The 27,501-nt window shown below is 30.9% G+C and overlaps 1 protein-coding gene across 1 annotated transcript in view; it reads left to right on the top strand.

The window, feature by feature from the left end:
- The first annotated feature begins 575 nt into the window (after positions 1–575).
- The window catches only part of LOC129231174 (intermembrane lipid transfer protein VPS13B-like), a 174,463-nt gene continuing 147,537 nt past the window's right edge, over positions 576–27,501 (top strand). The window contains 6 exon segments of the mRNA XM_054865421.1: positions 576–662; positions 7,460–7,984; positions 16,283–16,583; positions 18,604–18,609; positions 19,350–19,525; positions 26,481–26,690. Coding sequence (XP_054721396.1) covers positions 576–662; positions 7,460–7,984; positions 16,283–16,583; positions 18,604–18,609; positions 19,350–19,525; positions 26,481–26,690 — 1,305 coding nt within the window.

The raw sequence follows: 27,501 nt of genomic DNA, 5'->3' as shown, positions 1-27,501 counted from the left end.
TTTACTTTTCCCTGGAAGATTGGTGCCGTTTTACGGTGTCCGGTGTCAACGAAAGCAAAAGTTCTGTATTCGTGTTTTATTTCGTTATCATTCAACTGAAAAGTGAAACCTGCTTTCACCTTTCATGAAAAACACTAGCCGAAATGAATTCAAATATTCTCGTACTAAGAGTTGATATTATATTTCACCCCCTATCCCATTTGTAATTTCATGTAAACAGCAACACAGGTAAAGAAGTAGTATCTGCCAAATAATTTTTCTGTATTTTTCAAGTTGGTCGTACTTTTCCCTTTTGTTAAATAATATCACGAAATGTATTGCGTAGAATTTTTGATTTATTTTTAAGGCTTTTTTCTCAAGAATATCGGTAATCCGTACTAAATGTTTTGTTTTCTCACCAATTACATTATTAAAGTTTTTATTTTGTCATCCAATCAAAATAGCTCTCATTTTTAAAATGTTCAATTTGCGTATTTTCTATGAAACGTACGCAACATATTATGCTTAGAATTTTTAAAAATTTCTGCAGGATTGCTATTAAGTGTACTTTTTTTTGATATCTAGATCTGTGAAAAATGTTCAAGTTAGAATCTTACATAACTCCTTTGTTGCTCAATTATGTTGATAAATATATTAAGAACTTGAAACCTGAAGACTCACAGGTTAGTATTTTCATATACTTTTCATTTAAACTCAATCTCAATTAGGAATGCAGATTAGTATTTGCTTTGCTCAATTCCATTGCTTGGAAATTTGTTACAAATTTCCTTTATTTTCTTTGTTCACTAGGGTGTGGTTAAGTTCTTATTTAGTTTATTAATATTTTAAAACAGGTTGTCATAAAACTGTTATTGTGTTTTTTTATCTATATAATATTGGTATTATTTTTTCATTAAAGAACAAGACTTTATTTTCAGAGTAGAAATGTAGTGAACAAGCATTAAATAAGCTTGCCTATCAAAATATGAACTACGCTTGTAGCAATAGGATGTTTCAAGAAGAACTTGTTTTAAATTCAATACTTTAGCTGTGGTATGTTTAACCCTTTGTGGCACAGAACAAGGAACTGAGCTGAGCCAAACTTATACATTTGAGGAAGGGGGGGGGGGGGAGAGACTCTCAATTTGATGAGTCGAATAAACTCTAAATTTTTCTGCGTGATAAAATATGGGTGTACGTTGCATACGTATATGCAACGGAAAGGGATATTCAAGCATTTAAAAATCCCTATGTTCAGGGTTGTCCCGCCACAGGGAAATATTTAAAAATGAGGAAATTCAAATATCACAAAAAAAAGAAAAGGGAGGACAAATCCAAGGAATTTAACTTGGAAAAAGCGGGGAATTTTACTTTTTTTAAAAAATTGAAGTAGCAAGAATCATTGCCTCAATATTAAATTCACTAAAAAACAATAATAAATAAATAATTTTCAATAACAATAATAATGAAGTAAAAAGTGGTAATTTTATTTCAATGTTTTTTTGCCATGGTTTAAATACAGTAATTTGTTTAAGAAAATGCCGCCAGATTTACCTGTTTAAAAGTTAAATTTTCGGAGATGCGGCTTTGTTGCCAATGCAGAGTTTGTGATCAACTTTTCTTCAGGGTTTCTTTTTATCACACTGGTTTCATTCCAACTGTTCTAACAAAGTAACGAAAAAATAAATACTGATACATTCTCATTTATATTACATGCTCGTTAATTAAAGACTTTGATTACAGCGAACGGTGGAATGTTCAAAAAAGTGGGAAAAGCTGAATTTCCTGTCCACAATTTTTTTTATATCGTTGATTGCAATTAAAATGGATCCCATTTTTTTAAACAAAAAAGGTAATGAAAAACCTTAAAAGGAATTTAAGATAACAGAAATTGGAAAGAACGAACCATTTTAAAACATTGCCAAAATGAAATTTTTTCATGTTCAATCAGTCTACATTATAAACATGATTGTACTACAGTGAAGCACCGTTTATACATTTTTGAAGGGACTGTATGAAAAAGCGTATAAATGAAAAAACGTATAATAGGTGTACGTTAATGTGTATTATACTCTAGAGGGATCAATTTAAAAAACGTGTAATTGATAAAAACGTATAAAAGAGAAACCTATAAACGGTGCTTCACTGTATTTTATTTTCTTTCTTTGTAAAGAGTTTTATTTGCAAAAAAAAAAAAAAAAAAAAAAAACTGCAGCAAAATGTTCCAAATTTTTCTCAAAAAATTTGAAATCAATTTAGACACAGGAATTCGCTTTTTCTTTTAAAGTTGGGGGATAGAGTTATACACAAGTATATACTGTAAATTCTTTCTTTTTTACATGCTTTTTAATGGATATTATCTATTCTGACACACCATGGAGGAGTTAATCTTTGTTTTAAAGTGCAGCGTTCTAGACGATATGGTATTTCTGAGCATTTAAAATTTTTCTGAAACACTTTTCATGAGGGTGTGGCAATTATGCTAATGTGGCGTTTCTACCAAAAATTACTGTAAGTATTAAAATGTCTTTCTTAAATGCAAAGATATTTAATGCTTTATTTGACATGCATCTTGAGTTTTATGCTAATTTAATTAAAATCGCTTTACAGTATAGTTATCAATATTATTGTTCTGCTTAATTTCTTCAATTTTTTTTCTCTTAAGATCCAAGTAATGAATGATTAAGGCATATTTTTTTATGTATATAAATAGTTAAATATAAATATTTGTTAGTAACCATGCTTTTACAGTTGAATACCTTTATAAGGCCAACCTGTATAACGCAATTCTTTATAAACCACGCAACTTTTCAAAAGCAAGCGGTAAGTTTTACAGTTAAAAAACCCCCCTCTGTTCTGTTACTGTATCTGTATATATAAATTGTTAAGCAAATTAAATTTTGAAACAGTTGTTCATCTTTCCATCTTAATTCAAAGTTTTTAAATAAAATCTAGTTTTCAGAGTAAAAAAAAAGATTGCTCTTGAAACTGCAGCTGTTATGCAAACCATAAAGCTAGCAGAAGTGTAGGATAATTCACTTTCCTTTGAATATGAAACTTATTTATTTGCAAATAAAAATGTATGTATCATATTGTATAATTACAAATACAAATACAAAATACAAAAGTGACGACCAGCAACAGGCTCTGGGACCAGCTAGACTGGTCCTATAGTCAATTTACAATCCCCAGTGAAGATCAATGGCCCTCTCAAAACTGTCTACTCCTTTGCTCATTACCACCTCTTCCGGTAAATTGTTCCAAGGTTCCACTACCCTGCTAAAATAATAATTTTTCCTAATATCCATGTTAGCCTGAGATTTAAATAGCTTAAAACAATGACCCCTTGTCCTGTTTTCAGTGCTAAACTTTAGCCCCGTAACATCTTTCGTTTTAATAAATTTAATCAGCTGAATCATGTCCCCTCGGTCTCTTCTTTGCTCAAGACTGTACATTTTTAGCCTTCTAAGCCTGGAATCATAATCTAAGTGGGAAAGTCCACTTATTAGCTTTGTAGCCCGCCTTTGAACCCTTTCCAATACATTAATGTCTTTCTTAAGATAAGGAGACCGAAACTGAACAGCATACTCCAAATGGGGTCTTACCAAACTTCTATATAAGGGCAGAAGAACTTCTTTAGATTTATTTGAAATAGATCTATTGATAAACCCAAGCATCTTATTGGCTTTGTTGCTAGCAATGCTGCACTGTTGGCTAAACTTTAAATCCTGACTTATTAGGACCCCCAGAATGCTTTAATGCTCATTACATTAAAAACTTATCCTGAAGTGCAAATATATAGATACATTCTGAATATTAGTTTCAAAATTTGTGAAATGATCTATATACCGTAAAATCCCGAAAGTAACGCCCCCCCCTATTTTCAAAACAAAACTTGTCGATTTCAGAAGGGGGGGGGGGGTTATAATCGAGATTTTTCTGAAAAATTAGCCAAAATAATTGTTTTTAGTAGTATTAATTTTAGAGTATAGAAAAGAAATAATAAGTAAATAAGAGTTAATATTAATGAAGAAAGAGAAATTAATTAAAAACAACCTGTTATAATTTTCTAGTAGTAATAAATTGCATGAGGGCGCCATTTTTTTTTCGAAAGAAAGGATTTTGCACCTTAAGTTGGTAAAACCCCTATAATTTATCACTTGAAAATTCGTTATGTACTGAATGTAATAAGGTAAAAGAAGTAAAATCTTAATGTTCTTGTTTCAGAATAGAAGCAAAAATCACAATCACGGCCGCAAATTCGTTACGAAGATCGTAATTTCGAAAACTGAACTTTACAAAGTTCGCGAACGCAAACACAGACAAATCTCTTACTTGATTTAGTAAAATTTACATTTCTGATGATCCTAAACTTGTTCAATTACATTATTTCTCCTTTAAAAAAGGTTATTTTTAAGTTTCGCACTACTTTTTAAGCAACGCGTTTCCAAAACGGCGTCACATTTTCGAAATGTCGCCATGTTGAAGATCGTTCAGTTTCACAAATCAGAACAAAAGTGCGCCTTCCAAAATGAATAAAAAGCAGTACAATCGTATAAATTTCTTTTGTAATACTTATGAACAAAAAAAAAAAAAACGCCCTTGCATCAAAAGGAGTCTAGACATTTTGAAAGGAATAAACCGGGAAGACCACTTTTTTTCCTTTTTTGTTTAAATCATTGTGGTTTCTTTCTTTCTTTCTTTTTTTTTTTTTTAGAAAAGCAAAACTGCACATGGAGGGGGAAACTGAACCTTTTTAAATGCTTTTCAAGTAAAGCAGAAAATGCTATCCTTCTTATTTTGGAGGGAGTGGCAAATGAAGATGATTGGAAAATGTTCAGGTGAAGGGGGGGGGGGGGGGTATATTCAGGATTCTAAATTGATTTCACTTTCCACAAAAAAGGGGGGGGGCTATAATCGATAGGGGAGTTACTTTCGGGATTTTACAGTAATGTCAAAATCTGTATAACACTAAAGATGAGCCCTCAAGGTGTGCGTTATAATGGTCTTCTACTGTATTTCAGTTTTAATGAATTCTTCTTCACTGAATTTATTTCAGATCAGAGGATCAGATAAGAGGATTTACCACTGTGTTTTTTTCCTGTGATGAATCTAGGGTTTCCAATCCCACAACGAATTCAGTCTCTCAAGTTTTCGGGATTGGAACGGGCCAATCCCACAGGATCCTGCATTCTGCCGGATTGACTTTATTCTTCCCAAAGTTAATTTTTAGTGTCAAATAAACATGTTGTGCTTTTTAGGAAAGACTTCTTTTGTTACTTGGAATTCGAGTAATTAATTGATACATATTGGAGCTGTTCCATTCTTGCTCTAAATATGTATGGGAAAAGGGGGCCCATGTGAACATTTTTTTTTTTTCATTTCTTAATTTCTTAGAAAATATTTTCAGTTTCTCACAGAAAAAGAGTCTCTATGATTGAATAGTCTTTTCTTTGTGCCATGGAATTTGTTCAGATTAAAAAAAATATTTCAATACTTTAAGGAATTTTTAAAAAATGTCTTCAATTGTTCACATATGCCACTATCGGGGGGGGGGGGCAGATGTGAACAAGCTTGGAGCACATGTAAACATGATTGAAAAATGCAGGATGAGCATTATATTTCAGTGAAAAACTCGTTGTAATGAAGCATATACGTATATACAAATTACATTCAAGGGTTTGTAACTTACCGTATTTTACTGTATATAATCCGTGGGTGGCCTATAATTCGCAGATCCTAAAATCGGCCTGAAGAAAAAAAGCTTCATATAATCTGCGGATAATACTATGTAAAAAAAAAGTTTGAATTTAACATACCACTTGAGCAACTAAACAAAAATCGTAAAAAGGTAATTACTTTGAAGGCATAATCAATATTAATCTGAAATATAATCTATCTATAATGATTTCTTTTTGAAATCAAGATTATAGTTCGCTAATTACTTGAAAAACATAGTCAAGACAAAGGAGCAAATGGTCTTATCTTGTGCAAATGGCTTCCTAATTCACTGTAATGTTGATTATTTTATAGGGCCTGAATCGTGTAAGAGGAACATGCAAGCAACGTAAAATAACCAACATACAGGGAGGGAGTGATAAGGAACATGCAAGCAATGTAAAATAAACAACATTCAGTCGGCTTACGGTCTCTATTGGTGCGTCGAAGCGAAGCATTGGTGTTAAAAAAAATCACAGATATTCCGCGGCAGCGTATAATCCGCACCTCATAAACTTTGCCTTTTTTAAAAGATAATCCACGGATTATACGCAGGCAAATACGGTATACTGTGTCAGTTTGAATTGCATTAAGAAAATATTTTTTTCTGAATTATAGAACTCTGCTCACAGTCAAATTTTAAAGTTTCATAGCATGTTCTATTCAATGGATCAACAAGAAAAAATCTTATAGGACTAAACAATGCAAAGAATATTTTATTATGTAAAGTATATTCTTGTTATATAGTACGTTTAAGATTCCTACAGAATATGATGATGAATTTAATAAGTTTTCTAAACTTCAGTTTTTAGTTAAAGAAAAATATTTTGTCTTTAATTTTCCATGCAAACATTATATACCACTAAATTTTTAGCCAACTATTTAGTAATTAACAAATAAAAAAAACTGAAAATATTAAAATAAATAATTAGTAATTATGTAATAATAATTAACAATACATTTACAAACTGATTGCAGCAAAATAGTAATTATAAATATCTACATCTCTTACAGCACTTATAATAAGCTTACACTAATATTTATATATGCAGAGAGGGTATGGGAGTTGTTCACATGTGCCCCTACATGTTGCATTCGCAAGTGCCCCGGCATCTACCTCAGATGTAATTTTTAAAAATAAAGAAATTTTAATTTAATTACAAAATTTGAACATTGGCATAAATTTATGTGAATGTTCATATAATGGTTCGTAATAATTAAATTTAGCTTATTAGTTAGTTTAAAATATGTTTTTACACTGAGAAGACAGTGATAAAAGTACATCAGCATCAGCTAAAACAAAGAAGCTGTCACTGCAGGAACATAAACTGGCTTCTTGCTCTGAAAGTTGGGTTAAAAAGTAGGGCTGGTACTGTTATTGCTGGAGATTTGAGATTTTTTGCTTGACGTTATCCTAGTAAAACATACCATGTTCACATGTGTCCCCTTTTCCCCCCACAATAATCCAAGAGAAATTTGGAGTTTCAATAGTAATGCAAATAATATTAAGTTCTATGAAGAAAACAAGACAAATCTTGTGATAAATAACACTTTTAACTTCAAAATAATACTGCATTATTAATGATTGTTTCCCCTTTCTCCTGAAACGTAGCCTGTTGAGCCTCCTTCCCTAACTAAAACTCCCGAATCAGTTCTTGTATTTGAGTTCTTATGGAAATGTTTCAGTATTTCAAAGACGGTAGAAAAAGTGATTATTACCTTGTTATGAATGTTTAATATATCTTTAGTTCTTATATTTCAGTTTTCTTTATGGGGTGGAGATGCTGTGTTTTGCAATTTGGATTTGAGACTTGATGTTTTGGAACAAGAACTGCAATTGCCATTTACTTTTGTAAATGGCCATATTCATGAACTGCGCATACACATTCCATGGACTAAATTAGGATCTGAACCTGTGATCATTACTATTAATACAATTGAATGTATTCTCAAACTGTGTACTGATAGTGATGTTCCTGACTGTGATGCAAAGACGGTTTTATTATCTAAGAAGATATCCAGCAACAAGCTTTTAAAAAGACCTGAAGTTATTGAAGCGCCACCTGGATATGTACAAAGTCTTATAAATCGTGTTATTAGTAATATTTCAATTGTTTGCAATAACGTTATTTTGAAGTATGTTGAAGATGATATTGTGCTGTCTTTGAACATAAAGTCTGTGGAACTATTTAGTGTTAATGACAAGTGGGAAAAAGCTTTTGCAGATTTAAGTGCTGCTGTTCGAAAAGTTATACACATGCAAGATCTGACTGTCTGCTTAGACAAGGTATGTTTTACTGAAGCAAAATCAAATAATTTTTTCATGATAAGTGCTTATTATTTCCATTAGTTATATTGATACTCCTTAGATTAACAGTATTTAATTTTTGATATGTTAAAAATATTTATTTAATTGTTTTGAGCATTTTGTGTCTAAGAAAGAGGCTAAAGAAAATTAAGGATAAATATAATTATTTTTGTGTTCTGTTTGGCAAAAAGAGAGAGAAAGAATGAGATCATGAGTATTAACACAAGGGGGAAGGGTGGGGGGCAGAATTAAGAATGTACAAAATACAACGTGTAAATAAAAAGGAAAAATAGTTAAATATTTCCTTTGTAAAAGGCAATAGGTTCTCTTTCATTAGCTGCTTTTCATGCCGAAGGTAATCTTAAGTTTAAAATCTTACATAACGGCTTTTTTTTTTTTTGAGAGGAAAGTAGGGTAAACTCTTTTTAACTTCATGTGAAAGTACCGTATTTTACGAAAGCCTTTTGCCCAAGGGCTTTGAAATTAAAACTAACAGCTGAAATATTCTTCATCATATGGTACATTTATTTTTTGTTCAAAAATAAAGAAGTTAGTAAATGGGGATAAAATGGACAAAAATATTTTCTTTTCCCAAAAAAATTAGGAAATCTCATATTTAAAAAAAAAATTCCTTTCACATTAGGTACACATGACACTTGTCATTTAATAGAATGGGTAGTTCTCAAAAGGTGGGAGCAAAATTGATTCTGAGCAATTTTAAAAATTTTACAATTTGACGTCAATTTTGGTTTTATTGCATAGTATATACATCTAGAATATCATATATAAACATAAAAAGACAACAGGTATTTGTAAAAATTTTCAATTAGCAAATTTAATGATCAGTCTGTAAGTGACAAATTTTGGACATCATCATAATATAAGTTTTGCAGTTTTCGAGCTTTTCCAATGTAAGTAACAGATTTTGGACATCACCATAATATAAGTTTCACAATTTTCAAACTTTCCAAATGAAAATATTATTTATTATTTCTTAAATTTTGAGAGGATGAATGAAGTACTTTAATGGCTCTATGTACTGGTCTTTACATAATAGAAATTTGTTATGGTTTTGCAGATCGGGAGGGAAAACATCCATTTTGCCAGATTAAGTTGCCAAAACTGACGCAACTGACGAAAGCGGGAATTCCCTGCCGGGTAACCCTTTGCTTATCGTACGATGTGAGTTGTTGCCCATAAGGGTTTCTTGGCGTTTTTTGTGCAAAGAAGAGAAATACCTGAATATTAAAGCGTTAAAGACCTATTTATTAAAGAATAGCTGTTTAGATGTCAATTTATTGTCATAATTTGCTAACTTTTTTCCCAAAGTATCAGTTAAATAACAGATAATCATGTTCAAAATTTCATAGATTTACGAGCTACCACCATTTTGTTTACTTAACACTAGAACCGCGGCAGTTTCGGTATACCGAAAACCGCGGGCTCGATCAAATTGACCCCAATCAATGAAAACCCATGTTGTTATGCTAAAAGTACGCTGTAACTATTTGGCAATGACATTTATTTATTTTAACCTTATTGTAACAAATTACAATAAGTGATAAAAAAATAAGATACTACAATATGGAATATTGTATACAGTTACTGAGAGATACAGACAGCTGAAAATAGAAATATTTAGTTTCTTACCAGTCAGTAGTAGTCAGAAGTATTTTTTCTGAGAAGTATTTTTTCTGCTATTACATTGTCCAGAAAAATTAGATACTGTATCTTCATTCGAGGAAATATTTTCTTCATCTGGGGGCACATATTCATCATCGCTGAAAACAATTTCTTCATCATTATCGTTTTCGGATTCATTTTCCGATAATTGTTGCATATATTCCAGGGCCTCGCCATTTGTAACAAAAGTTCCAGATTTTATTTCATCTGGATTTGAATTCGACAACTTTTTTCGTTTATGTAAATATTGTCTTTTCTTCCCAGAAGTATTGTTTTTCTGCTAGTACATTGTCCAGAAAAATTAGATACGGTATCTTGATCCGAGGAAATATTGTCCTCATCTGGGGGCACATATTCATCATCGCTGAAAACAATTTCTTCATCATTATCGTTTTCGGATTCATTTTCCGATAATTGTCGCATATATTAGAGGGCCTCGCTAACTGTTAATTTATGCCTATTTCTTCCAGCCATTTTCACGTCAGATCAATTTTATCTCCGTGTAAACAAGGCGCCAAAAAATCAAACAGACTGGTACAATCAAACTATCAAAGACAATGCGAACAACCAGTTGTGAAGTCATAAAGAACCGGATGTGCGCCAGTTCACCACTTTCCCTTCTAGGCCGAAACAAAAAACATCAGAAAGAAAATATTCCTTGAATACAATAACCAGACGCATTTTTCCCACAAGGAGCGATAACGTTAGGGGAAAGGGGGGGGGCGTCTGCAACACTTGTTACTACTACTGCAGATGCACCCCCCCCACCACCTGCACTTCTGTTATCAGTAACAATTTACTGACCTTGAAGTATTGTTCTGCCTTCATTTGGGAAATGGAGAGAGGACTGAAAAAGCTTTTCCTATTCTAGGAAACGTTGAACTGCAACTTTAGTGCTTGTGATTATAATGGGGTCGAAAGGACCCATTCTGCGGTTTTAGGTATAAGTATTAAAAACAAAAAAGTTTTAAGTATTTAACGTATCATAATTTCACAGATTATTATTGGTATAAAAATAGGAAAAGTCACGAATTTTTTTTTTAATTTCGTTCGTAACTTTTTGAGGAAATCGGAACCAAAATTGCTTTTGGGTCAAAATGACCTCATCCGCGGTTCTAGTGTTAAATGCGTTCGTTGAGATTGCAAATTTAACGCATTTCTTCTGATATTTATGTTATGTTCAATGCATAACATATTAATTGTGCCAAAGACTAATGGATTAAAGAAATTAACATTATAATATTCTTTTTTTTATTAAGGTTATAAGACAGTAGAGCATCTATAATAATGAATTAACAGACAGAATTTTTGGTATCTAGATCATATGCAATTTGAACTTCCCAAATGTATATTTAAGAAAAATGATTTTATTTCAAAGATACTATATAAAAGCTCACTAGCAGTACACACACGGCGATGCTGCGATAAGAGTTTAAAGGAAGTCCTTAGAATAAAAAAATCCCCCCCCTCCTTCTGATGTGAAATGATCCTTTTTCTTCAACTAAAATGTGTATACACCTTTTCAAAAAACCTATTTAAGTGTCTTTGGAATTTAAAAATTATTCGCCAAAACACATAAAACAATTAACGCTAGCTTTAAAACTCAAAATAATCCTTCAACTGTATAGTTCATTGCTTAACACCCCAAGCAACCACGCTATCATGAGCCTGCTCTTTAGTGAGTGGAGCGTTTTTTTTTTTGCTCTTTAAAATGTTTTGCCACATAAACAATACTATAATAAAAACGTTAAAAAGAACAATAATACAACAAGTCAAATTTTTTACTTAGATGTAACTATCTTCAACTATAAAAGAAAGAATAAAGAGAAGAAATATAGAAAGCAAAACCAAATAGAAAAATTCTACAAAATCAAATTATGTACCTGAATATTGAAAAAAAAAAAAAAAAAAACACAAAAAAGAAAGCGCATTCAAAAATCAGTTTGCTGAAACTTACCCCGGCATCTAATAGGAACTCATTGAATGAAACAATTGATTAAACATTTAATTTGCAATTACAAATATTTCAGTCAATCCGATTTAAAAAAAAAGCCTATAGCCTTCCTTAAAAAATGGACAATTCAACGCAAGAATAATTTTTTAATTCGAACCAGTAGTTCCTGAGATTAGCACGCTCAAACAAACAAACTCTACAGTTTTATGTTATTGGTATAGATTTGAAAACATTTTTTAACAATTAAAAATTTATTTTGAAGAAAGATTTTTTTTAAAACTTATATTCCTTCAAAACTTATTCATTGTATACTTGGTTCACAAATTGTCCATATTGTTATGTTTGAACATACTTCAAGCTACCAACTTACTTTTTTTGTAAATAGCCTAAAATAAATAACCTGTCTTTACTTTTGGAATTTGTGGAAAATATTATCAAAGAATATTTAGTTCAAGGTTCATACCCTTAATTTTTTAAAAGACGTTTGGAAATAATTTTAAAAGTTTTGTTTTTAATGGTGCATTTTCTCAGTTGAATGCCCAAAATTGTACCTTTTATCATTTTTGCCATAATTTATGTCAATTCCTGTCTCTATACAGTATTATAATTTACTCAAAAATATTTGTGTGAATTAAAATAAAAGTTATTTCGTGTTAAATGCTTTAAAGGTAAGGTCTGTGTTTGTTCTCGCCTTTTTGGAACTGCCCAGATGCAGGACTCTGCAGTGGCCCTAGAGAGTAGCGGAGCAACTGGGTTGTCTAACTTTTTTCATATCATTAGTTATATTTCATAATATTTTTAGTATATCTATGCTTGCTGCAGAGTATAGGGTGTTAATTCCAATAACTGTCTTGTTAAATATAGCGTGTGTTATTTATACAAATATAAATACAAATATGGGGACCAACAACAGGTTTTGGATCCAGCTAGGCTGATCCTAGTCTGTTTATTAGTCCCCAATGATGATCAATAGCCTTCTTAAAACTTATGTATCTTGTTTTGCATTAAAACCTCTTCCAGTAAGCTGCTCCAAGTGCCCAAAACCCAACTTAAGTAATAATTTTTCCTGATTTCCAGATTAGCCTGATATTCAAATAGTTTAAAACAATGACCCCTTGTCTTGCAGTCTTTCTTTGTCTTTCTGGGACCAAATCAGGGAAAAGCTTCTGTCAAGGAGCGTACAATATAAATAGTCAATAGCAGCCTGCTTCTTTTTTGTATAGACAGGCATTAAGAACAACTGTATGTTGAATTCTTTATATAGCAAAAAGATCGAACTGCTGATTTCCTTGGTTAGCTATCTGCTGGTTAGAAACTGGTCTGTATTATCTTATTCATTTGTGATCTCCAACCTATGGCAGATTTTTCCCAGCCCGCAGGAGGCATACAAACTGTTTTTTTTTTAAAACTTTATAAAAAAAATTCTTTTAAGCATTTAAAAAGAGTGAAGCCTAGAAAATCTCAAATGCCATTACTGAGCACGAGCATAGCCAGAGTGAAGCAGGTAGGATCTGTTGCCCCTCCATAGAGGAGAGTCATTGAATCTCAGTTTCATCCTTAAAATTTCCAAAGATAGTTTAAAATTGCATTTTAAGGACTTCAGTTCGAGAAATTTTTTTGGGAGAGCCACTTACCTGCCTTTTTTCCTTTTTTTTAACCCAAAAAAGCTTAAAATGATGTTTTGGGAGTTTCGATTTCAAATGATTTCCCGGATGAGCTGCTATCCCCTTCCCGAATATCTCAACCTATCTAGCTTAAAATTGTGATTTTAAACTTTCACTGTCAAAAAATTCCTGGAACAGCTCCTGAATTCTAACCATTCTTCTAACATCATCAAAGATATCATGATATGTGTTTATGGGACTTAATTGCCAGAAATTTTCCTAAGAAAGCATCAGGGCCTTCATTTCTTTAACATCACAAATGACTAAAGATAGTTTAAAATTGCGTTTTTAAAACTTTAATTTGTGAGGGGAAAAGCCTTGGGGAGCTTAGGGTTACAGAAATGTAACTACATTTCCCCCCCATTACTTTTGGGTACAGGCATATCAGACTTCAACTTATTTAAGAGTCACAAGAGCGTATGTCCTCCTGGCTGGAGTTCTGATTTGTGCATGCGTATCTACGTATAATGTATATCATGTTTAGAAAAACATAATCCTAACGGCTGATGCAACTTTGTGTCATTGAAAATTTATGGTGAGTGTAGTTATGTTTGTGTGACCCTAAGCCCCTGAATTGTGTTTTAAAGAACTTGGGAAATTTTGGAGGATATCACTCGGTCCCCTGCACCTCTGTCCTTCTTCTGATTCTAAGATTGCCTAAAACTTTTAAAGACTTGTAACTTTTGGTATCTATACAAATACAAATACAAAAGTGACGACCAGCAACAGGCTCTGGGCCCAGCTAGACTCGTCCTAGTCAATTTACGATCCCCAGTGAAGATCAATGGCCCTCTTAAAACTGTCTACTCCTTTGCTCATTACCACCTCTTCCGGTAAGCTGTTCCAAGGTTCCATAACCCTGCTAAAATAATAATTTTTCCTAATATCCATGTTAGCCTGAGATTTAAATAGCTTAAAACAATGACCCCTTGTCCTGTTTTCAGTGCTAAACTTTAGCCCCGTAACATCTTTCGTTTTAATAAATTTAAACAACTGAATCATGTCCCCTCGGTCTCTTCTTTGCTCAAGACTGTACATTTTTAGCCTTCTAAGCCTGGAATCATAATCTAAGTGGGAAAGTCCACTTATTAGCCTTGTAGCCCGCCTTTGAACCCTTTCCAATACATTAATGTCTTTCTTAAGATAAGGAGATCAAAACTGAACAGCATACTCCAAATGGGGTCTTACCAAACTTCTATATAAGGGCAGAAGAACTTCTTTAGATTTATTTGAAATAGATCTATTGATAAACCCAAGCATCTTATTGGCTTTGTTGCTAGCAATGCTGCACTGTTGGCTAAACTTTAAATCCTGACTTAGGACCCCCAGATCAGTAACTTTGTCTGCCTGACTAATGACTGACCTTGCAAATAATAACTTGTACACTTATTTCCATGCCCTAAATGTAGCACTTGACATTTCCCAACATTAACAGCCATACCCCATTTATCAGCCCACTCCGTAATATGATCTAGATCCTCTTGCAGCTGATTTGCTTGTTCTTCATTTTCTACAGTCCCCATAACTTTGACATCATCAGCAAAACAATTCATGTTCCCAGAGTCCCCCTATGTTTTCTTCAAAGCAATGAATTGCTCATAAAGAATTTCTTAATGTTAAACTTTTCTTAAATTTTAAATATTCACTCATTTTTTTATAAATTAAATGTTGTGATAGGAAATTGAGGCAAGATAAAGGCAGCAGAGTAAAGTGTTTGACTCGTTTCGAACAAACAAAGCACTGTATACGGAGGCCAGCTAAAAACCTCCATCTTGTTGTACCTCATCTTGCCCCCTCATAATGTGAATCCTGGCTAGGATCATGCGAGGGCCCGAAAATTATATTGCCCTACATGCCTGGGGCATGTAAAAATTCTGATCGAGCATGAATCTTTAACCCTTACATGCTGGCAGGGCATGTAATTATTATAATTTTTTAATTATAGTATTTTAATTAAAGTATTGGTAATTTTAATGACTACTTATTATGGACTATTTATTTGAACATTTTTAAAAATGTTTTATATTGAAATAATTCTTGATTCCGATATAACGATGTTAAATTAATTTTTTGTCTAATTAATGCTGTACGACAAATTTAAATATCTTTCTCTAGCCCTGGCTTATTCTACTGACCACTTTTTAAGTGAAAGATTATGGGGGAGGGGTGATAGCGCTAACTAAACCATCTGAATTTAAATGTTGTTGGATTATTGGCCCGCCTCACCTCTCAAAACTTACATTGTGGCCCTCCAGTGAAAAAGATTGGAGACCCCTGTTGAAAATAAATTACAAACTACACAGCAAGCAATGAAAATATCCTCAAACCTTTTTTTGATCCTTGACATTTAGTAATCATAATTAATCATTCTCATGGATGTTATTCATCCATATCATGATAATTTAGTGAATGTCTTACTTTTGATGTAGAAGTTCTTTGATTAAACTAGGCTGACATGTTTCTTAGACATGAGCCCAGTTAAACATATTTGAAACATTCATTCACAATTAGTAACCGTATAAAATTTATTCTTATGCATGATTAACCATTTCATGATAGTGTGATGCACTTCTTATTTTATAATGAATCTGGTCAAATGTGTTTGAAAGGTTGTAAGCGAAAAGGTTATTGATTATTTAGCTTTCATGGTAGTAATTTAGCTGCTGGAATATGAGGAGTAGGAACGTATACACAAATCATCCCTACATATTGTTCACTTGACACTTCACATACGTTAAGTTTGTTTTTCACTCAAGCATTGTTGTTTTGAATTTGTAGGTAGATTTTGTAAAAAATATTTCATATTGTCTCATGTATTATTATTTAAATGAATATCTTCCAATAAGTCTTACCATTCAATTTTCACTCTCATAATCTGTCTAGAACTTGTTATTCATTTTTATTCCTTTTAACTTGTGCTGATGTAAATGAAATTACTATTCTAATTATCTATCCTATTTGTTCTTTTTGATATAGCGGGATGCCAGTGGTAAAATTGAAACATACCAAGACCCTTTGTTGTATCGTTGTTCTTCTACATGGCGGCTTTATAGCATTTACAATTCTCCTCATTCCAAATATCCAGCTGTAACGAGGATACATATGTTTTGTGAAAATTTAGACTTTTCACTGACTAATCAGCAAATTCCTATGTTTCTCAGATTGATGAATCTCTGCATAGCATTACAGAATCAAAGTACTTTCAAAGATAAAGAAGCTATGAATGTAATAGATGATAAGACTGATTGTACTACTTCTACCATTGATGAGCATACAGGTACCACTTTAAAAAGTGTTCTCTACATAATTACTTAAAATTTTATAATATGTAACATGGTGCTTATAAATTGAAAAAGTGAATGTTCTAGTGTCTTCTCGAGCACAAAAACTGTACAATTCAAACATGGATGTTTAAAAAACACAAATTCCTTTATTTCTTATGCTATTCTATAATTTTTATGTTGTTTTCAAAGAATTGAAATGCAGTCGGACCTCCGTATATCGAAGTAGCAAAATTCCGGAAAAAAATTTGATTTATAGAAACAATCTTATTTAATCCTAAAAATCTCCTAAAACATTAAAAATTAAAGCTAATTTTCGTGTATGAAACCCAATTTCTAATTTATATGAGCATCGAATTAAATAAAATTTAATAATTAAAAAAATAACAGAAATTACATTTTTGCGTCTTCATACATCTTCATTCTTCGGCAATTCAACTTGATCCGCAATATTAGGGAATTTTCGTCTTGACAATGTAATCGAGAGAAAAGTAAAAAATCAATCTACTTAACGTGAATGATTTTTACTGCAGCTAAAAAGACTAGGAATGATAATCAACAGACAAAAGGGATAACTTGAAACTGATTTTACAATGTTACTGGTTATAACTAAGATTTGAAATAAACTTGAGGGAATTCAAGAACTCTAGAATGAAACAACCACCTTTCTACACACCCCTCAACCCCAGATTCCTTATGAGTTTCGTAGCAACCTTTAGTGGACATAATTTTCTCCTCTAACCTTCATTTTTCATGAGACAAAGTCTAAAGTGAAAAAAAAAAAAAAACTACGAATGTCTCGAAAAAAATTTGATGTATAGAGATTTTTTTGATATATAGAAACACTTTTTCTAAGTAATGAACATATAAATTTACTGGGATATCGATACATAGAAAATTTCAATCTTTGGAAGTTCGATATATGGAGGTTCGACTGTATATATTCAAGTGATGCATGTACACAGTTGCATAGCAAAGTTTAGGCGGCCCACCTTGAATGCCATCTGTTTGCTTAGGAGTTACACCTGGACATGATGAGCACCCCCTCCCTCTCCATTAAAATCACTTTGAAATGGAACAATAGCTAAAAGTAATATTGCTCTATCATTTTTTTTCTTTATTATAATTAACGGAGCAGTATTTTTTTTTTGAAAATTGTATTCTGCATATTTTTTAAGCGCTGAAGTTGTTGGGGATTCAGGATTTTTAGAGAGTGAAAAGTATAAAGAAATAGCAAAATACCTCTAGGTTTTACTTTTACTCTTGCATTGTCTTCCCTGTGCAGTAGCAGGTTTGTCAAAAGTGGAGGGTGCTGAGGTTTTCAAACACTCCAAGAAAATATTTCTATTAACCTTTAAAATGTCAAGTTTTAGATTCGTCATCAATATAAGCTTATTTTTAGAACATTTCGACTCCTTTAAGGTTCCTTGTCTTACACTTTTTTACATGTTACATTGAATACATAAATTTTCAAATGTTTTAAACTTTCAGAAAAGATTAATCAAATTTTGCCATTTTAAAAAACATAATTTAATAGTTTGCATTAATTTCAATCATTGTCTTAGTGTTTTTTTTTCTGATTTAAAATTTCACTTCTGTTGTATTTAACTTTCTTCATGCAAGCTAACAGAGGAGTTTGAATATACAGTCAAACCTTATTAACACGAAACAGCAAAATATTTCGTGTTAGCCTATTTCAGGTTAACCAATTTCCACGTTTACCAGAGTTTTGTATACGCAGATAATGTTTTTGTGATCTGAATCAAAGTAAGTTTCTACGAAAATTTACACACGAGAATTTATATTTATAGTTTAAGTAATAAACTTATATTCATTATCAAAGTAGAGGAATAAATTTTAATCTGTGTACATTAATTAAAAAATATCTTCTGTAGATTTTTGCTTCAACCTTTTGCAGTAACCACATGGCATATAATAAAACGACCAAAAATTCACGTTCATTATCAAAACTTTGAATGGTTTTTCAGACCATTTCTCTACATCTACATTTTCAAGCATTTGGTTATTCCTTGATCGCAAGGCTGGATTTTAACTGCAGTATTGGAGGATAAAAAACACTTTATCACTTTGAGACCTTAAACCTCTACATGAGCAGAACGGTTGTCCAGAATTAGAAATTTTTTTCTTTTTCATGATGAAATTTTAAATCTAATTTTGTCAGCCACTTGGTGAAGATTTCATCGTTCATTCAAGCCTTTTTACTGTGAGCATAGTCTACAAGTAAAGTTTGTACTTTAATGAAACAATGAGGTTTTCCCAATTTTCCCTCAACAAGGAGAGGAATTTCCATGCTGCCATCCATGTCCCTTGCATTTAAGTGCAGATCTTTCGACTTTCAAAAATTATTTCATGTAAAAGAATGAGGATTTTCTTTTCTTCTCTTCCTTTTTTCAAGACCTAAAAATGTTCTTAGCCTTATGTGGAAATTCGTCTAAATCATCTTAGTGTTAAATGACTGTTTTAACACTAATTTGTAGCTTTATCTCATGGGAAATGGCATTTATTTTGCACTAAGCGTTAAGGGATTTGACTTTTTGTTTTTGGTAATTCATTTGATAAACACTTATCAAGTTTTAAAACAATGATTTTCAGTTTTGTTATTGGAATTTTAATTTATTTACTTCAGCCAAAATTAGCTACTGTACTAATGCACATTTTTTCATACATTAATATAATTAATGTATTTTCAAATGAAATATGCTTGTTACTAAAATTTATCAAATTGATTTCAGATGACAAAGAAAGCAGGACTCAAGAAGAAAGTTGGGGAAATTGGGCTTGGTCATTCATACCAGATATGACTCCAATGTGGAATGCTTCTGAAGTTGAAGAACAAGAAAAAGAAGCAAATTTATTAAAATCAACTAAAATTCTTCATTTTGGTATATATATTGGGAAGACCTCCTGCATTTTGAAGGTATTTCTGGAGATAAAATATAATGCAATCAAATCTGCAGTGAAACCCCCAATTTAGTACCATTCAGATGAATAAAAATAAATGATTGTTTTGTATGTGGAGCGGCAAAACATTATTGATGTAATAATGAGTTAAATGACATGCATATTATGTTTTTGTTTTGGAATAGTTTATTAATCAGTTTTATATGCTATTTTCATCAGTTTTGAATTACAAATTACTCTTTAAAATTTCCTTTTTTACTACTGTGCAAACTGTATAAGAAAATGTGGTATAACTGAGAGTCCCCCCCCTCATGGTAGCTGTATTGATTGAGATTTTGTTTTACTAGAAAATGCGATGAATATCCATATGTAAACCAATGTGTAATAACAGGACAATATGCTAATAAGTTTCTGTAAAGTATTCTCACTGTTAAAATTTTTTTTTCTTGGTTCATGTTCTGTTGAATCACTTTTCTTATTCTTAACAGAATTTATTTTTTTAAAATTTTCTCCAACTAATATTACTATTATTTCCATTGTTGTCTGAAACATTATTTGGTAAAGCAGTCATTAGCATTTCAGTAGTTTCCACTTACAAGTTAACCCTACCCAAGTGTGAATCACATATTGGAATAAAATTTTGCATATTGATAGAACACTTAAAAATATTGAACCCATTTTTTTAAAATATTGAAACAAACATCTCTAACAGTGTGAAATTCACCCCTAAATATTGGATAATGATTATTTTAAATGCTACCAATTCCTCCATCACTTTTTTTTTGTAACTTTAGAAATAATTTATTTCTTAGGAGATTTCTTTTTCTGTTCTTTCGTGAGTTTCCAAACTAATTTCAAAATTTCATGCAATTTCTTTCAGAGAAATTTTTATATTAATGTTAATAAAATCGCATAATGTTAATTAGACATAAAAATTCAAAATATATTAGGTCACAACCTGTGGTCAGCAGGCAAATTAAGGAGCATTTTAAATTTAACTTTTAGTATTCCAAGTTTTTTATTCATTTTAAAAAATTATAAGGATATCTAAAATCACTATTTTAAAGGAGAAAAGTATCGACTCATGAAACACTATGCAACATTGTATATATGTGCATATTTATTCAAAAAAAAAAAAAAAAAAAAAAAATGAAAAAATATTACTTCTACTATCAGTTAGAAAACAGAAAGAATAAGGTAAGCACACCAGTAATAGGCACACACACACAAGTAGTGGCCTCGCTTCAGTAGTGGCCACTTCAAGGTTTACATTTGAAAAAATGGGATTCCAGGTGCCCCTATGGATTCAAACATGAAAGAGGTAATACCTCCTGCATGTTTGAATCCATTGAGACACCTGGAATACTATTTTTTCAAATATAAACCTTTTAGTCGCCTCTACATAAGCACTGGCCACTACTTGTGTTTTACCTTCACGTATGTATATATTTTTTTTTTACATCATATGTTAGTTTAAAAAATAATTTTTTTTTTGTTGAATCAATTATTGATAAACTAAATAGTAAGTAGTAAAATGTACAATGTAATCATATGTATAGCTACAAGAAACAAAATAACTGAAAAAAGAATCAAGTTGTGTCACCGAAAGCTGGGGTGAGAAGTATTGTCATACGCTTTTAGAAAATGATTCTGATTTTCTTTAAGAAATAAAACAAAAACACTTGGAAACTTTTTCTTTTTTGTTGGAGAGAGTTAAGGGGAGGTTCTAGTGGGATCATGTACACATTTGTTTATTTCTGTTACATTTCTGTCCATCAAAAGATAAATGGAAATAACATTAATAACACAAAAATAAAAAGTAACTGCGAGACAGGTGATATGAAAGAAGTAGGGGAGGGCTGGAGAGGATAAATATTTTTCGCATTTCAAGTTAAAGGTCCTGGAATTTAATTATTCTTAGTAGTTTCATGTGAATATAAGATGTGAGAAATATTTTTTAGTATTTCATTCAGTTTTGCCTTTCTAAGCTATTTGTTTTTACTCAAAAAACTTTCATACTGAAGTTCTATTATAATGTTTGCAGCAAATTACATTCATTTATTGTTCATTAAAGTATTCATCATAGTTTCTTGTTAAGGGTATGCTTAAAAAAATAGTTTGAAAAATATTTTTTTTTCCGCCGTTGAATCGGAAAAATTTGGTTGATTATAAATAATCGGAAAAGTGGCCAATTAATTGGTTCTGCTGATTAGTCTATGCATCCCTATTAGAGGGTACAACATATTATTTTATTTTAAATTTTAATTACAAAAATTCAAACAATGACTGACAATTTGATAAACTTAAACAAATTAAAGTTGATGTTTTTTCTAAAAATACCATTTATAGGGGTAATCATCCCTCGCAATTTTACCCCGTCGTGCGGCTAGTAGCCCTGTGAGCAATTCCATTTCAGAAAATTCGCCTTCATGACCTCATCATTTCCGATTTCAATAAAATTTAGTATGAAGGACACATATAACAAGATACACTATATGACCAAAAGTATTGGGACACTTTCGAAAATTCACATTTTTACAGATTTCTCGAGAAATAAAAGACCAATTGCTCTGTAATTTTTTTCACATACAAAGTATATTCTAGCTGTTATTTTCCAATAAAAATTAAGTCTACTATTCATTTTGAGGACGAACAAAAAATTGAGAAAACAAAAAAAGATATTTGACCATTTTTCATTGTAAAAAGCTGGGAATAAGCTATACATTTCAGAAATAAGGTCAAAACCTATCTAGAACTTATTTTCATATTTTCATGAAAGTATCTCTTCTACCGATGAAGATATAAGCATTTCTTTCAAAAATGCAAATTTTTATGAAGGTTTTCAGCTCATATCACGCAGAGTTTTTCGTCAAACGTTACTAAACTTTCAGAATATTTGACAGCATATTAGAGAAACATAATAACAAAATTTGAAGTTAAAATATTGAGAATTTAATGAAATATGAACGTTTAAAGCAATTAATTTTTCACTGCGCATACACGAAAGAAAACAATGTAAAAACTTCATAATCGGATGCCCAGATAGATCCTACAACTCGCAAAAAAATTCCATCTTGGTATCTTTAAAATCTAAAAAGTTATCAGTGATCTAATGAGCCAAATTTTGATAATTCTTGACTAGCCGATGAATCGTGAGGGATCGTTCGCAAATAATCTGTTCTTATTATGAATCACTCTGCAACGATAGCAGGAAAGTGTTGCCAGTTTGCGAACAACCCCTTGCCCTTCTTCGCCTATCCAAGAGTTATAGAAATTTGGCTCATTAGATTGCTGATAACTATAAATTTTAAAGATATCGAGGTGGAATTTTTTTTATGAGTTGTAGAATCTATCTGAGTTTTAGATTATAAACATTACAAATTGCTATCTTTTGCGCATGTGCAGTGAAAAATTTATTGCTTTAAACATTCATATTTCATTAAATTTTCAATATTTTCTCTTCAAATTTTATTATTATGTTTCTCTAATATGCTGTCAAATGTTCTGAAAGTTTAGTAATGTTTGACAGAAAACTCTGCATGATATGTGCCGAAAACCTGAAAAAAAAATTCACATTTTTGAAAGAAATGCTTATATCTCCATGGGTAAAAGAGATACTTTCACGAGAATATAAAAATAAGTTCTAGATATGTTTTGACCTAATTTCTGAAATTTATAGCTTATTCCCAACGATTTAAAATGAAAAATGGTCAAAAACCTTTTTTTGTTTCCTCAATTTGTTGTCTAAATGAATAGTAGACCTAAATTTTATTGGAAAATGACAGCTAGTGTATACTTTTTATGTGAAAAAAATTACAGAGCAATTTGTCTTTTATTTCTCGAGAAATCCATAAAAATGTGAATTTTTGTATGTGTCCCAGTACTTTTGATCATATAGTGTAAGTAATCCTGCCAATTTTCAGGTTTCTATTTTGAAAATTGTTCGAAATATAAGCCAGTAAAAAAACATGGGGAAAAAATGAAAAGTGTGTTTTTACAAATGACTAACTTCTTTCCTAATTTTAGTAGAATGAAATTTTAAAAAATATTGTAAAGGCTAAAGAAATAGTGCTTACTATTGATGACCTTCTTATGATAGATTTAAGTTTGAGGGTCATTCACCGTGATGGGGTGATATTGCGAATTATAGTACATTAATTGCAAATTATAGTATAGCTATTAATAATATTTTCAGAAAAATCCAGAAACATGTCAACTTTAGATTTTTTAGATTTTTCAAATTTTCAATCATTTTTTGAATTTTTGTAATTAAAATTTAAAATTGAAGTATATTGTACCCTCTACATAATTCCCTACTATCCATTTGTGAGGGGGAAATTTCACCAAGTTAAAGGTGTTTGTTGCCAATAAAAAAAATACTGGTTCAATGTTTTTAAGTATTCTATCAATGTGCAAGGTTTTATTTCAATCGGTGATTCACACTTGGGTAGGGTTACTTGTAAGACATTACTGAGCCTTTATCCCAACATTTTCATTGAGTAGAAGCTTGTTAAAAATTCTTTTTGTGAACATTTAAAAACTCTTCTAGAATGTTGTACCAAGTGTGTTAGTTTTTTTTCGATTTGCTTTTGAATTGTCTCAGTATTAACTTCAACACTTTTACAACTAATAAAGTTTTTTTTCTTTCTTTCTTTTTTTTTTAAAGTTTACTTTCCAAACAGAAGCTATATATATATTCAAGCAAATCTACTCAGAATTCAAAATATTATTAACAAGCTGTAAACAAGTGCCTTACCTTAAATGAGTGGTTTAAAAAAATTAAAAAATATTTTTTATCCATTGTTTTGTGAGTTGAACTTTTTGGATCTCTAATATTAGTAATTTAGAAAACATTTCTCTAGTCTTACCATTTTAGTGAATTAACTGCTAAAAGTAACCTTTTTTTTGTTTCCTCAATTTGTTGTCTAAATGAATAATAGACCTAAATTTTATTGGAAAATAACAGCTAGAGTATACTTTTTATGTGAAAAAAATTACAGGGCAATTTGTCTTTTATTTCTCGAGAAATCCATAAAAATGTGAATTTTTGTATGCGTCCTAGTACTTTTGATCATATAGTGTAAGTAATCCTGCCAATTTTCAGGTTTCTGTTTTGAAAATTGTTCGAAATATAAGCCTGTAAAAAAACATGGGGAAAAAATGAAAAGTGTGTTTTTACAAATGACTAACTTCTTTCCTAATTTTAGTAGAATGAAAATTTAAAAAATATTGTAAAGGCTAAAAAAATAGTGCTTACTATTGATGACCTTCTTATGATAGATTTAAGTTTGAGGGTCATTCACTGTGACGGGGTGATATTGCGAATTATAGTACATTAATTGCAAATTATAGTATAGCTATTAATAATATTTTCAGAAAAATCCTGAAACATGTCAACTTTAGATTTTTTAGATTTTTCAAATTTTCAATCATTTTTTGAATTTTTGTCATTAAAATTTGAAATTCAAGAATATATTGTACCCTCTACATAATTCCCTACTATCCATTAGTAAGGGGGGAATTTCACCAAGTTAAAGGTGTTTGTTGCCAATAAAAAAAATACTGGTTCAATGTTTTTAAGTATTCTATCAATGTGCAAGGTTTTATTTCGATCGGTGATTCACACTTGGGTAGGGTTACTTGTAAGACATTACTGAGCCTTTATCCCAACATTTTCATTGAGTAGAAGCTTGTTAAAAATTCTTTCTTATGAACATTTAAAAACACTTCTAGAATGTTGTACCAAGTGTGTTAATTTTTTTTCCCATTTGCTTTTGAATTGTCTCAGTATTAACTTCAACACTTTTACAACTAATAAAGTTTTTTTTTCTTTCTTTTTTCTTTTTTTTTAAAGTTTACTTTCCAAACAGAAGCTATATATATATATTCTAGCAGATCTACTCAGAATTAAAAATATTATTAACAAGCTGTAAACAAGTGCCTTACCTTAAATGAGTGGTTTAAAAAAATTAAAAATATTTTTTAGCCATTGCTTTGTGAGTTGAACTTTTTGGATCTCTAATATTATTAATTTAGAAAACATTTCTTTAGTCTTACCATTTTATTGAATTAACTGCTATGGAATGTTAATGTATTGGCTTGCAGTTAAAATCATGAGAATTCATCAGTAAATGCAACTTTTTCCCATTTTATGGCAGGCAAATTTTGGCTTGTGGGATTCTATGGCTGAATACAAATGTCTAGTAGCAAAGTGCTTTCAAATGATTATGTCTAAAACAAAACTTGTAACTACAGTTCTGTTTATGTTGATTCATGTCAAAATCTGAAAATTTCAAATTGTTTTTCCAGCTGAAAGATCTAGTATTCTTCTTTACCATTTGCAATTTCACAAGTCTTCTCATTAATTGACAAAATCTAACTAGGTTGACTTGACAAGTAGTTTTTTTAAGTTTTCCTTCTACTTCTAAATTAATGAGACCTTTGGAATTTATTGCATTGAAAGATTTTTGAATGCTTTGTGCATGATGCAATTTTTCGAATTCTGTTATAATAATATATAATATGAATACAACTTTGAAAATTATTATATAAGAGGATTTTTGAGAGATGAAAAAGTAAATTTTGGAATAGTCTGCTTTGGCAGTACTATATTCTCTTGTCCACTCATTTAATCATCTGCATGTGCTAAGTTGCCTACAAAGTTTTGTAGCTATGAAAATATTTTTTCTTGATGTCTGTTTTTGAAAGTTAGTGTGTTCCAAAGAAATTTAATATATTTTTAAAGTTCTTTAAATATATTGAATAAATAAAAAAAGACTTTTGCCAACAACATCAGTATCTAAAAATGTTTCATAAAAACTAAATGATTAGGAACCAAATATTCATAACTTTGTGCAGTAATGCATATGAAAATCATGCTGTAGTGTAAAAAAATAGAGTTTCATTTGTAAAAAAATAATGTTGTGCAAGTGCGCTCCTTAACGTTTTAATTCTTTTTTTTCTTGATATAGCAAACTGTTGTTGTACCAGATCCTACTTGCTGTGGCTCTTCAAAATTCATTTTTTCTCCATTATTGGTTCTTGATTTGTATGGTTGCTGCATGGAATTCACTTCAAAAGGCAAAGACTTTGTAAATATGCAGATTGGTATTTCTGGCAGTACAGTAACTGGCTTAGAAGATTGTGCATGTGGATACGAAGATTTTTCAAGCAATGAGTCTGTAATGGTAATTTTGAAAGATTTAGAATCTTTATATTGACTGTATAATGTTTTTCCCTCTTTCCTCCACCAAAGTCTGCATGTATTTTTAGAGACATTTTTTTCTTTTTATTGTAGTGTGTTGTTGCTGGATGTACATCTTTCTTAGCATTGATTCTTTTTATGCTTTTAATGTACAGCTTTGCTTGCCGCAATATTAATGGAATTCGATATAAATTAGCAAAAGTTACATTGAGCAAAACCCAAACTTATATTTCAAAGCAAAATTATTACCTAACAAAGCAGAAAACTTGGCAAATATTAATGAGTAAATATAAAATTTAATGAAAATTAAAATAATAAAAAAGTAAATGTTGAAATACTGAATGAAAATTAAATGAAGTTTAAGTGTAAAATAAACTAAAATATTACTGAGAGTAAAAGTTCTGTAAATTAGCAGACAAATATTTTGATCTTTTATGTCTTTAAAGGCAACCATGCTTGTTATTAAAGGAATCAGTGTGGGAGTCTATTGCGACACACCTCCCCTCTAACATAATTTAATAACGAATTTTTATTTGTATTTCAGTTTTTGCATTTGAAATGTATCATTTTTTAACTTTTACCCCCTCTCGCCACAAAAAAGGAAAACCCCCCTTTGAAATTGTGTTTGATTAATTGTAACACATGCATAATAAAATGCGAAGGCAGGTGTGAATCTATACGTTAAATTGGAGAACTGAGCATTCTAATTAATGTAATAGTATTGAGGGGGTAAAAAACTCCAAAAAAGGGGGGGGGGAAAGGAAATGCAAATCAAATTGACATGCTTG

This window comes from Uloborus diversus, chromosome 10 (genome assembly GCF_026930045.1).
Source record: "Uloborus diversus isolate 005 chromosome 10, Udiv.v.3.1, whole genome shotgun sequence".
NCBI classification, from domain to species: domain Eukaryota; kingdom Metazoa; phylum Arthropoda; class Arachnida; order Araneae; family Uloboridae; genus Uloborus; species Uloborus diversus.
This window is presented reverse-complemented; position numbering and strand designations above follow the sequence as displayed.